The sequence below is a fragment of the Pteropus vampyrus genome, unplaced genomic scaffold, assembly GCF_000151845.1.
Source record: "Pteropus vampyrus isolate Shadow unplaced genomic scaffold, Pvam_2.0 Scaffold2, whole genome shotgun sequence".
NCBI lineage: Eukaryota > Metazoa > Chordata > Mammalia > Chiroptera > Pteropodidae > Pteropus > Pteropus vampyrus.
This window is the reverse complement of record NW_011888783.1, coordinates 23,237,395-23,251,858: the sequence shown is the minus strand read 5'-3', so window position 1 is coordinate 23,251,858 and position 14,464 is coordinate 23,237,395. Positions and strand designations below refer to the sequence as shown.

The following is a 14,464-nucleotide window of genomic DNA, read 5'->3' as shown; positions in this document are numbered from 1 at the left end:
TGTTCAATGCTGACCAAACCAAAGGTGTATGCAACAAAGCACTTTCGTCTGTTAAAGGTTGCTTTTAAAAGATAATAAAAGAATAAAATAATTTTATCATACTAGAGTTGAAAGAGACTTCAGGAAATTTAATTACAAAACCTTATTCTATAGAGGAGAAACCCAAGCCATAAAAAAGTTCAATGGCTGGTTCCAGGTAGAAGACGAAGAACACAACGAGAAAATGATGACAAAGAATTTAATAGATCTATTAGTAGAATCCAAGACTATCTCTCAAGCCAGGTTAAGACTGCTTTTGTCACACCTATTTTCTTTCAGGCATTCTCCATTCATATCACAAAAAAATAGTACACAAATTTTAGAACCTGTATTATACCCTTCCAAGGTTTTTATATTTCTCTTCCTGAGGCAATCTGTGCCTTCATTTTATCAATCCTATAATACTTTGAGATAGCATATAACCAAGTCTTATTAGTGTGGCAATCCCTTACTTACAACGTTTTTTTAAATGCCCAAATATGAGGGCCGAATTCAGTAGTACATCTTGTATAAAACAAAAAGACAAGATGAACCTGAGTAGAGCTCAGGATTAAGTCAAAAGGACAGAAGATGGTAGTAACCATGGTTCTCTATTGTCATCATGATGGAGACAAAGAGCTGTCCGGGGGCAGGGTTAAAAAAACATCTACAGGTTAGCTGAGTTTAATGCCTCTACCAGAGTAAAGTAGCAAGCAAGGGAACAAACTGGTCATCCCAGAGAGTTAAGGCTGTATGACAGGCATTATCTTATTATCGCTGTGGCTCCAGGAACAGTCCTGCTTCTCTCTGCCCTGGCCTCTGTTAATACACGCTGCTTACCAGAGAAAGACACGTCTCTCCCATGAGATTCCAAACACTAGTGGTAGAAAGACTAAATAAACTTCATATTAGAAGAACGTCTTAAGAACGACTCCTTAATACTGATTATTTCCAATGACCTTATATTAAAATTAACTCAGTATGCAATTTAAAGAGGCACAACTTTTGTATAGTATAAGGAAGAGAAACCCATATTAATTCCATAAATAACTATTGTTCTCTGAATAGTACTGTTCTTTAAAGTTTAACAACTTAAGAATGAACACAGTTCTTTACATTTAGGTTAGAGGTAAAACTGGCAGAAACCTAAAAAGGAATGGCTCAGAGGATTTTTGTGAGCACTTTGCTTAGAGGCTTGTCTGGAACATTAGCAAGTACTATATAAGTATTAGTCATTACTTTTGCTATTGTGATTATGACCCTTTGAAAATCTGATGAAAACTACAATGACAAAGTTTATCTTATATCTGGGAAAGTCTTAAAAGAGGAGGCAGATTAAATATTAGACTGTGCTGGTACATTTCTCTCCTGAATGAAACAAGTCATATTTTTGGAAGTATAGACAGCTGTATCTCTTATATCAAACTGAAGATGCCATGGCAACCACTGTTCCTAGGCAATTGTAAAATTATGTGTGTGATCCACTTTCTATATAATAAATATAAGTGGAGAGTGGAGGTGGAAATCAAATGTTATGTGATAACCTGGAGTAAAAACTAAAAAGAGTGATATTTCCTAAAGATTACAATTACACGCTCTATTACAACAACCTTAATGACTGCATAAAACTAGAATTAAAATTCATTAAGTGAAACTAAGACCAAATATATATGCTGTATATTTCATAAACATATGACAATTTATCATCTCGTCTGCTTGTAAACCATGATAAATATTAAAAGATAAAATTGGGTAAAAGATGAACATCAAACATTTTTTAAAATAAATCAGTGGTCAAAAAAGTAATACTCTAAGTATTAAATTTCACTTGCATAATACTGGATGGCAAAGTATTTCAATTTCTCAATATTTGAGTGTTGGTCTGCAGCAGAATGCAAAATGAAACAAACAAAAAAATCCCAATCATGATAATCCCTTATTGTGTTTCCAGCCAAAAGTAAATATCCTAAAGAAAAGGAGGTCCCATGCCAGTTTCCTGAGAGGAGCTGCTTGCTATTATGTATACACAGAACATTAAGCAGCAAAGCCACATACCAAATGTGCAAAAATGAAGAATTCGCCCCAAGGGTCTATGAATTCTGTGGGTCAAGATTACCCACAACTTTTGTCCAACTCTCTTTCCAAATGTAAAAACAGGCTTAAAAGCCTTGTTTGTTAATAATACCAAGACATCCTTTGGCCACTAATTTTATTAAATGTACTCTTCACAGACACTTGGTTAGCAGATATGGTGCTTCTAGAAATTGGATTTCTGAACTTAGTTTCAATCCTGGAATTCTGTCATTTTCAATTTAAGTCAGTGTCATTACATTTCTGATTTCTGTCATGTGTGAAATAAATGACAATCTTATATAAATAACTATATACATATAATCTTACTGTAAATAACTATATACATGTCATACAATAATGCACACAATATGACTCATGTAAATAACAGCATGAGCCAGCTATAACATATGTTGTGACATAAATGGCATTTCAAATCGTTAGGCAGAATCATATTCAGAAAATGCTCAAAAAGTACCAAGAAAAGTCTACAGCCATGCTACCCTGAACAAGCCCTATCTCATCTGATTTTAGAAGCTAAGCAAGGTTGGGCCTGGTTAGTACTTGGATGGGAGACCACCTAGGAAGACTGTAGGCGTAAAAAATAAAAAAATAAGGAATTGTAAACTGACAAGGTCCTTGCAATCTGTTAGGTCAACCAAGGGTTGCCTCATCTAAAAAAAAAAAACAAAAAATAAATAAATAAAATAAAAAAGTGAAAAATAATAATAAAAAAAAACCAGATAAAACTAACACTTATACTTACTACAGTCAGGTATTGAAAAGATAAAAATGATAACATATTTGAAAGTACCTTGAAAATTGTATCATCACAATATAAAGGCCAGAAAATTTCTGATTGGGTACTTTTCTTTTCCAAATGAACATTTCTATAGAAGATAGTATATTCACCTTGGTAAGGTAATAACACAAGGCTTGAAACCATGTGAGAGTACAGAAAAATGTAGGGACATGAAAAGGACACTAGCAATGTAAACCATGTCTTTAAAATATACTCTTTAGGTGGATAAAATAATTTTCCATGTAGAAATGTTTCAAAAAAGGCGAGGATACATTATTTTACTAATGGATCTGCACTGAATCCTCTTTGGAAACTGGACAATCGGTTGCCAAATTTAGCTCAGAAAATCAACAGCCTTTTATGTTAATATTTTCAGTTTAAGCTCCAGAATCACTATCCAAATATCATAATTTGCTAGTATTGAAAAGTGCCTTAGAAGAGCAAATTATTATATATGGACAGCCAACAAGTATAAAATAGATGTGTTGACAGAATTTTTTCCAAGCTACAGATAGACTGACTTATCCGAAAGCCTAAGGCAAACATAAAACCAATGACTACTTAAAAAGCACTAAAATGAAATAAAAACTCGAAATGAATAAAATTGTGCTAATTACAAATCACTTTGTCGCACATTACTGTTATTTATCTCTCTAGTTCTACTTTTTGGCATTTCATTCACAAGAGATAAGCATTTTCTATTTCTAACGTAATGCAACTATTTCCAATATTTCTACTTTTTTAAAGGATGCTTTGGGGAAAAAAAAATTAGAAAAATCAGAATGCTGTAGTTCTGTTAAACAGCGCACCCTTGTGGTTTATTTTACCTTACAGGATAAGAATGTATCCAATATACCTCATGGATTTGGAAATGATTTTATCATTTTTTTCCAGGCTACTATTAGTTTCAATCATTAAAAATAATGCCCTTTTAAAATTCAAAATTGAAAACTAAATTTTTAAAATAGATATAAAATGTCTATTGTGATAATGACTATCTTTGATTTTAGATTTCAAGCAAGCAAGCAGTAAAATAAGTAAAATTTACCCATAAACTTATAGTTCTGCTAAATTTCCTGAATATTTGCAACTGGCTACATAAACAATTTCAATTCAGGGGGCAATTTTATTTATATGCATTATATAATTATGTATACTACATTTTAGTTGTTAGTCTTTAACTTTTCAATACAACCTGCCAAAATTCTGGCTTTTCTGTAAAAGCTTAAGAAATATATTACTGAGAATTACCTGGCCCAATTACTATAAAGCAAATGTAAAAAGTAAATTTTTTAAGTTATCCAAGTACTTCTGAAAATTTATCATATATATATACATGAAATACTAAAATTTAGTGATATTTTAGTGTGACGGATATTCTCATATATACTATACCTGGCTGTGTGAATACTATGGTTAAAATTTATTTATCAATTCTCTTGAAGACATGCTATGTTACAGAATTTTGCTGGGGAACAAAATTCCTGCCTTCTGGTCGGGGAGAGGAAAAGGGGAAAAATTAACGAAGTTAAAAGCTTTAAACAACAATATAATCTTAACACTTATCTTTAGAGGATGAGATACTTATCCCATATCATGTTATATTATCAGTGAAATATTATGTGCCTTTAAAAAGGAGAAGCTCTTTATGTACTCATAAGGATATCCAAAATAAATCATTCAGATCACTAGAGGAGAATCCTTCTTTGCCTCTTCCAGGTTCTGGTGACTCCTTGAAGTCTCTGGTTCATGGCAGCTAAACTCCAATCTCTGCCTCCACTATCACATGGTCTTCTCCTTTGTGTCTCTGTGCCTGTGTCACCTCTTCTTATCAGGCCACCAGTCATGGGATTTGAGTCCAACTTAATTCCAGGATGATCTCATCCCTAGATCCTTAACTTGATCACATTTGCAAAAACTCTATTTCTAAATAAGATCCCATTCACAGGATACTGGGAGTTAGGGCTGGGATATAGCTTTTGGGGAGACACTATTCAAACTATCACAGTTGATAACTCAACAAAGAATAGATGTTTTCTCTGAAAGAGTATAGTAAATATAGGCTAAGGTCATGGATTCAGGTATCTCCAAATTTAGAAGATGGGTAAAGGAAGTAGTATCAAGGAAAAATATAAATAAAAGAGAGCTGAGATATCAAAAGAGAATCAGAAGCAAAGAAGAGGGAAAAATAAAGACCATGGAGTGATCTATTATATCAAATATGGCCAAGGAGGAAAAGAAATAAGTGCTGAGATGAATGCCTAGGAAGGCATGCATTCACATGAACATATGCGTGTGCACTTGTGTGTATATGCACACTCAAAAACAGAACCACAGCTTAACTGTTAAGAATTTTTGTAATGAATAAATTTTAAAAAATGGTTTTTCAGCTTCTCTAGGGAAAGCCAAATAATCCTAAGTCCTGCTGAACAATAATACATCAAAGGACTATCCAGATGTCCAGATCAAAAGAAAAAGAATAATTAGAAAATTATATAAAGATGTCTAGTTTGCCAAAGGCAACATACTAAAAAAAAAAGATTACTTAACGTAGGGGCATCACCTGGTCATAGATCAGAGGGTAAGAATAAAAACAGGTTTTGATGAGGTCACTGGCAGCACGGTCTAGAATTCTAAGAAGCAGACTGTAAGTAAGACAACATAGATCTTTCTGGGATCCAAGCAAAAAGGAAGATTACTGGACTAGAATGGACGAGGAGAGCTGGAGTAAAGGTTTATGAGTAGCAGCTAAGATTTATTTCTATATAAAGTAAAAGACAAACTTTGATAGCTACCCAAGAGTATAATAACTTATACTTTTATAATGTAGTTTCATGGTAATTTGAAATAGAAAACAATCCTGAAAAGGCTATCTCTTAAATGACTTACTATGAAGAAATATAAAGGGGTTACAGCCACAAAATGATGTCTTTGGGGAGTCTGACTTGGCCTCTGCTTATCTCACTCAGTTTCAATCTCTGTTTCTTGCTCACACCCAGGCATGCCATAGTCTTCACATTCTGCATCGTTGAATAGGGTTCCTCTTGCCTGACTAATGCACTCCCACACATATTTTAAGACTGAACCCAAGAAACACGTCTTCTGTGACACTTCCCCCAACTACTATGCAGTTACCTGAGAAAACTCTATTAGCAAATAATTCTATCATTTGAAAGAATATTCATCCTCCTGATTTGTAAGATGAGATTTCATAACACAACCATTAGACAAGAGAATCTTAATTGAAATAAAAAGACAGCCTAATAGATGACTTTCCAAGTAACTACTGACTTCAGGCATTTTTTGTTCATTTTTATTTATTTGAGTTGCTATTTACTTTCTAAAGGCACATATGATAGTGTATAAATTATAATTAAAAACTATAGTTATAATTTTTTAAGTTAAGAAAACACGGAAATGTTTATTAGTTTGTTGGGAAGAGTGAAATTACTTGAGCATTGAATTTACTAAGCTTCCAAGGGAGAAATCAAACCATTTAACTAGATAGAAGAAAACTTCTCAGTTATCTCAAATATCTCAAAATAAAATTTGCTCTCAGAGTTACTTAAATAGTTTGTCTGATTACAGGCAACAAAATATATGGCCTCATGTTCAATCACATTTACTTAAAATGTCACTTATAATCCGCATGAATAAAAAAGTAAGTATAGATTTTTATGGGCGTGAAAACAGTTTACAAATGGATTTCCACAAAATATCATACTCCAGGAAACTGGTATTAAAGAGAAGCAATAGTAAGAAAGTTTGGGGAAAAGGTACATCTAGAACAGTGCTTTGAACATAAAATATATAAAAGTAATTGCAATGTATCCTATATAAAAAGTCTCTTTAAAAAACAACAACAACAACAACGATAGACTATATATATACCAGGAAGACATCAGAATATCCCTCCTGAGAATCTCAGAGTCTGGTCAAAAATATATCTCTAGTTAGAAAACCACGAAAGTGACACAAAGATTGTGTTGCTGTTAACAACAACAACAAAAGTGTTGTTTAAAAAAGTGGACCTTAGTAGACCATAACTTTAATGTTTATAGACAATTTATTTGCTTGAACATAAAAGCTACTTAAAAATTGACATATTTATTCTTAATGGCCTCACAGAACTGTACATATATAGAGAATCTCTTCTCACTGCCAATCTTGTTAGTAACTATTTATTCACCTTATTACATATTAGTAACTGTTGCTAACCTTCTTAGTTGCTTATGTGGAAAAAGAGGAGTTAGGTAAGAGGAAAAATAGACGGTCCCCTCCCAACTCCTAAAACAAAACAAAATCACGCACCTTATCTGTTTCATCCACGCTCATGGATTTCATTACACAAGAAGTTGGCCTCTCCTGGATGTGAGCAAGGTTCTGAGGGACGCTCTGCGATGCTGGCATTGGAGGCAATGGAGCCCGCCTCTTCTTGGGTGCATCCGATGGCAGGGTATTTGAAACGTATGTTTTGGAAATGGTATTGGACCTCGCAAAAGTTGGGCGATTATTACTTACTAGAGGGGTTGCAGGGGCACTTGCAGTCTAATAAAGAATGAAAAGGCAAATTCTTTATGTGATTTCAAGATAAAAAGCACACACAATTAAAAACAGATTAGATATATAGGAAAATGCTTACTTGATCCCGCCTTTTCTTACTGCGTTGAAAAAAGCTGAAAAACCCTTTATTTTCTTTCTCCGTCATAATGTCTAAGTTTTGTGATATTTGGCAGGACTCTAAAATAGAAGAAAAGCACCTTACTTTTTGTACAAGGGTTGTATGTTCACCCACAAAGGGTCTTTCAATTACTTTCCTTTGAAAATGTATCTAATTATAAAAGCTACTAATTATGGTCTACTACAAACCATAAACTCTGCTAGGCACCTTATAGCTTATTTAATTCTCAAACAACAGGTCAATTTAGCATTACTGTTCCTATTTCACAGCAGAGGAAAGTGAAGCTTAGAGAAACTAAGATACTCAGAGCCAATAATCAGGAAATGACACATCTATAACTTAAACTCAATTCTTTGTGACTCAGTCTGTCTTCTATACACTATTACTAACATTTTGAAGTAAAAAGGGCACTCGAATTAAATGAGATATGAAATTGCTATATATAGTTTGTCCCTTTGTTTATTTTGAATCATAACTTTATCTCAGAGCTAAATTATCATGAAATAGTTTATTTTCCAAAACATGATTCATTATAGTTATTTAGTACTTTGTTAACTATTTCATAAATTTTATTTCTTTAATCCAGTGGTTTTCAACTGGGGCTGAATTTGCCCTCCTCCACCCCTATCCGAGCACATTTGACAATGTTGGTGACAGTTTTGGTTGTCACACATGGGGGGAGGGTGGGGAGAATGTGTTACTGGTATCTACTGGGTAGAGGCTAGTGATGCTGCTAAACATACTACAATGTCCAAGGCAGCCCCCCAACAACAAAGAATTATCTGACCCCAAATGTCAGTAGTGCCAAAATTGAGAAATGGCACTTTAATCAGAATGGCAAATGTCAAACTTCAAGGTTTCATATATAACACTTCATTTTCCAAAAAGTATTTTCTAATGTCAACTGAATGGGCCTACAAAAATGGCAAATACACTAGTGCTGGGTCACCCTGGCCCACATTGTCTTTATCATTTCCCACTAAAAAGAACTATGATCACTTAAGAATGGTTAATTCTTTGTTGATATCAAGGTATGTACAAGATAAGGCTAGAATATCTAGGCATATCAGAGAGAAAACAATCAAAATTTCCTGGGGTCATTTTAAAAGAATTCAAAGACCGATCTCATATGGTTTCTACCGGCAAATATCCAGACAATTTTGATATCATGTGAACAACTCGATAAACCTGAAACATATTGCATATGTTTAATTCCATGCATTCATAGTGATACTAAAAAATAATTGATCCTTATCTTTTACCTTTGTGTAATGCTAAGGAACCATTGTTTTAAAACTGTTGAAGGTGGAAAAAAAATCACACTTTTATCCTGCCTTTTCTGAATGAATCCTACCCAGATAGACAAATAGCTAACATGGGGAAATTTGCTTTTTTAGAAATATCTTGACTAATAATTAAAGGAATGTTTGCAACAGATTATGACCATTTTTCAACTCTTATTTAACTAAGATATAGGCAATAATTATTTATGGCTAACATCAAAAAAGATAACTTGTTTTTGTATATCTGCTAATGAAAGTACACAATACCACCTATGAAGTAGTCTTGCCAAAAATATGTCACCCAAATCTGATCAAGATTCTAGATTTAACAATCAATTTATAAGAAATATTATAAAGAAATATGTTAAGTGGCATCACAGGATGCAGTTAGCAACATTCTGAATGTGGGAAATTCCATAAGACAAATGACCTGGTTTATAAAAAGAAATGAATTGAAAAAAAAAATTTAAGTTAAAAAGATAAGTAAGGTTCTGTAAATTTCAGAAACATCTCTACTAAGAAACATACTGGTTTATGGTAAATCATAATTTCAGTAATATAGGAAACAATGTACTGTATATTGAAACCCATGAGATATAGCTAAAGTAGCACAAAGGGATAAATGTATTTTTACTTAAAATAAATGTTTAAAAAATTAAATTATGACGAATTCAGGGCTAGTCCAGGAAAGCAAAGATAGTTAAAGCCAATAACTATATTAATGCAATATGTCTTAATAATATTTTAAAGGAAAACTATATTTCACAAAATAAAACTTCATAAATCTGATGCTTCAAACCTTAAATAAGCAGTATGCATTTGGTACAAGTTTATTGACAATGGTAACAACTAATAATGAACATATGGACAGCATATTATAGTTAAAGATTTTTTTTACATGCCTAATTTATTTCTTGGAAAAACTCTGAGAGGTAGATATCATAAGTTTTCAGTCTGAGCCCTTTTTCTAAGTTTGGGGTTGTAAAGAAATGGAAGTGCGTGGTATCACCCCATTACATATCTGAGGACCTAGGTGACCAGAGTTTGAATAACTTACACCAAGACACATAGTCATTAAATGGTAGAACTGAAACTGGTTTCCATTTAAAGGTGGTTTATTATACCTCTGACATTTTTCAAAGAAATGCTACTATTTTATTTTAAGATAGAATCCTCCACTAATTGAATATAGATATATAATTAAATTTAGATAGAACATTAGATGAAAAATTCACATGCTGGTGCAATGCAATAAATATAATCTGAGTATTTGATGTAGTTATTTTTGGTAAAGTAATTTTCAGGCACCCAGTCATCCTCTACACCTCCAAGTCTTAATGCTCTGTGTCAGGGAGCATTGTAAGCCAGAGTTAAACTCTAAGACAAATAAGGGCTTTAGATTAGTTAGCAACTCAAATGCTGTAGTTTCTTGTTTCCAGAACAGAGGCTATAAGTAAGGGCATGCAAAGTTTTAAGCCTTTTGATAATATCAGACAAAAATTAAAGAGGCAGGGGAATGGTGTTTACAGTGATTAGATTAACCTTGTAAATTCTGACATTGTAAAAGGAGCTTTCTTAAATTTTCCTATTCCATTGTCTTAAGGTTATGTTCATAACATTTAATACACTAAATAAACCATATCTTTGGGGGGCTGAAAGGGGTATTAGAAATCAATTTATTCAACATCTTAAAAATGAGGCCAACAAGATTATGGAATTCGCTTTGGTTTGTATATGTAGAGAATGGAAAAATTAGGAACAAAAGCCAAGTACAAGTAACAGAATGTTGATGCTGGAAAGGATCACTAAGACAACTTTTTCTCATATCTTTATTATCAGAGAAGTAAAAGGTTAGATCTATACAGATAAAGTTATTTGTCTTATCCGCTTGTCAAATGAGGTTGACAGCTAATGTAGTATCAATTAAAATGCTTGCCTTCTAATTATTAACCAATACGTATTTTAGGATCATAAGAAATTTCAACTTCTTTGATTAGGCTGGTATTAATGCTAGGTACTAATACTATTACTTATGTGGGCTTAATTCTTGGAATTGAGAGGCTCATTGTGCTACGGGAAAATTGGAAGTGGAAAAGAAAGATTTCAATAACACAAAATGTATACAGTTTATTGTGGGTTTTTTTTAGTAAGATGGTAATTATTACAGTAATAAATTATCTAAGCCTATCCTTTTTTAATGGGCCAAAGACATCCAGATTTTATTATTATTGGCTATTTTTAATAAAATTTTCACTATAAAAGTAATATATTCCCATTATAAAATTCTGTAATAAAGAAAAGAATGAAAAGTCACCCATAGTCTTACCACCCGAAAGTAACCACTATAAAAAATTTTTATGTATTTCCTTTCAAAGTTTCATGTAACTTTTTTTACAACTGTATTAAACATATTTAAATGCTTTAAAAGCTAATTTTAGTATAAGCCATTTTTCCAAGTTATTACAAAATATTCACAGTTTAATGGCTACAAAAATTTCTTGTGATGAATGTACCCCGATTATTATGAATAATTGTTAAACAAAAGTAATCTAAGATCTTTCTATGGTACAACCAAATTATCAGCATTTGTACCCAGTAAGATCTTAGCAAATCATTTTTTCTTGTCTGAGTAAAGAAAATATTCTTCACTTTCTTAGGATAATATTAATTTTAAAACAATTATTGAAATGTAATTATTGTATTAAATTCAGAAATCAAGGAGGGCCTTATAAATTATTTTTCAGGAAATAAAACACAAAGATTTTATCTAAGTTAAAATCTCTTGCACAATGTACATATTAGTAATGTTAAGAAAACAGGTAAAATTAGAAGCTTATTTTCAATTTACCCAATAGAAATAGAGATTTCATATTATAATTTGTTTCTACCGATTCATATGACTTACCTTGTAAAGTTGACTTATTGAAGGCAGTAACAGAAGTGGCTACAGAAGAGGGGGTAAAAGAGGGTAAATTGACTTAAAGATGATGTTTATCCAAGGACACAATACCACTGGGTTGAAACAGTTGTCTGTAGATTTACATAAAGTCACAAATCTCAGGATAAAGTTTGAAGTTCTCTATGCACAGGGGATATAAGTGATTGTCTCCTACGCTAAACTTTTATTTCTCCTAATAAAACAGATTCATGTTGAATAAATAAGCTTGCATTTATCTATTAGACATCATGCAAACCAACATTATCTAAGATCTCCAAATTTTAATACATTAAATTATTTCTAGAGATTAATACTGCAAGCTATTTCTATTTAGAAATTTTGAGAATTAAACTGATTCATAAGCCAGTTGATTTTGGGTGCTGACCTTTAGACAAAAATGTGGCAAGAAACTTCCTAATTTGGATGATAATTAAGACTCAGACAAAATCATGGTGAGTCTACAGTAATTTATGTTTGATTAGAACAATGAATTTAAATGTAATTTTTCTTTTCTGTTTAAATCTCAAACTCGCAAAGAATTAAGTTAAATTCTATCAAAAAATATTCATAGGTAGATGGAAAAGTGTAAAATGTGATGATAAGAAAGACAAGTTTTCATTCCTATTTCAATAACTGAAATCAAGTTAAATTTTATTACATTTAGTTTTCTCTTATTTCCAATGGAATGTATTGACTTCTGTCTACAGGATCCATTAAACTTGAGAACCATACATAAACACAACATACACATATACATACATGCGCATCCTGTCAAATGAATATAATAAAAAGTCTTACCTCTGCTGATATCCATGGCATATAACTCTCTTAATCCCAGCTCATTAAGAGATTTCATCAAGTCGAGGGGCTCCTGAGACTGATAATCCTTCAACAAGAGTGTATGCAATGGATCGAACTCACATTTGCTGCATATAATGGGGGTAAGTTCTTGAAGTATTGCATGTGGGCTAACTCTCACTATTGTCTTCTGCGTTTTCTTAAAATTGATCACAACTCTCACAGTTTTCTGTAACATATTGAAGCCACAGTTATACCACAATTTACTCAAATAAATTTTCTCAATGATGTCTAGAATAATGAGAAATCTACACTTACATATTCACGCAATAAACAAAATTTTTCTATTTTAGTGTAAAATTCTTTTTTTAATTGTTACCTCCTAAATCCAAAGTAGATTCTTATTAAATAGTCTAGATTAAATTCATAACCCTTGTATAGTAAAGTATTAGGTAGATTTAAATACAAAAAGAAACATAAAAGCCTCCTATCTAGTACAATGGATATTTTGGTTTTGTTCCTTAAAGTATTTACTTTAAAATTGGCAAACACATATAATAATACAGAATTATCCATGTTTTGTTCTACCTTTTAGTTGAGGAATATTTATTTCTCTAACAGTTTGTCAGTCTTCTCAATGGAAAAGGAGTATCTTAGTTAAAATATTAAAATTTTTTAGCTTCCATTTGAAATAAGTTAAATAAGATAATCCATATAAAGAGATAAGCATAGTGCCTGGCATATTGTAAATTATCAATAAATAAACATTATTGTGACTATTATTGTTACTATTATTATTATTTTGGCTAATTTTAATATATTAGTAAAAATATTAAAATATTTCTTATTTAGATATTTGATATTACTAATTCAAAATTATTAAGAGTATCTTAAGCATCTGATCACTTTAATATACTTGAATTAAATCCTGTATAGAAATAGAACTTAGAAACATGTGACCGTGCTAAGTGAAATGTACAGATTGCAGGTCCTCAAAGTTTAACATGTATTTATAAAACTAAAACACCGCATATGACTCTATGATATAACATAAATTCTATCTGGGTAAATAGCACACATATTGAGATAGCCCAATATCCCAATTAATATTTAATACTCAATCACATTTGTAGAAAGCAAATATATTTTAGTATTGTAAAAGAATTAACTTTTTTTGTAAAAAGTTTCATAAGAACATGAAGAAAATATGAGAATATATGTACTCAAGTCATTTGTAAATGAATTATTTAATATATAAACCTTTATATATTTTCTTAAGTTAAAAATAGTTGATATTGTTCCTAATGAAAGAATATTTTTTGAAACCCTAAAACTCTATTGCTTATAGAAAAAGAATAATTTTATAAAGAATCTATGATATTAGAATCATTATGGTTAAACATTTTTACTTAAAATTCATATATTACAGAAAACTGAACCACAGTATAGCTCAAATTAACACTAATGTAGAAGTTAAGAAGTTAAAATCATCACTTACCAAGAAAGCCAAATTTTTATTTTAATAAATTCTTAAATGAATTTCATTAAAAGATTCTAAAACCTTCTTTGAAATATAAAATATTTTTAAAAAGTAGTTTAAAATACAAATCATTCATAATTGTCAGATTCTAACACTGTTCTATAGATCACTTTATAGCATATAAAATCCAAAATATTCCCCAAATTCTACTTAATTCAAACATCAATGACCAACTGAATCCTGAACAAAGTGGTCTAGGAAAACATGATAGCCATGTTCACATCAAATTTGACCAAGAAAGACAATTTTTATTTCATTTATAATGAGCTGCAAATAATAACTGAAAAATCAACTTAGCATTTTAGCCATATGGTATCAAAATCTACAGTGAAAT

At 31.4% G+C, this 14,464-nt stretch overlaps 1 protein-coding gene across 1 annotated transcript in view; it reads right to left on the bottom strand.

Annotated features, from left to right (window-relative positions):
- The window catches only part of COBLL1 (cordon-bleu WH2 repeat protein like 1), a 69,019-nt gene that overhangs the window by 28,198 nt on the left and 26,357 nt on the right, over positions 1-14,464 (bottom strand). Inside the window, exons 4-6 of the mRNA XM_023528474.1 lie at positions 12,591-12,881; positions 7,533-7,630; positions 7,202-7,438 (exon numbers count right to left, since the gene is read on the bottom strand). Coding sequence (XP_023384242.1) covers positions 7,202-7,438; positions 7,533-7,630; positions 12,591-12,881 — 626 coding nt within the window. The remainder of the gene's footprint in view (positions 1-7,201; positions 7,439-7,532; positions 7,631-12,590; positions 12,882-14,464) is intronic.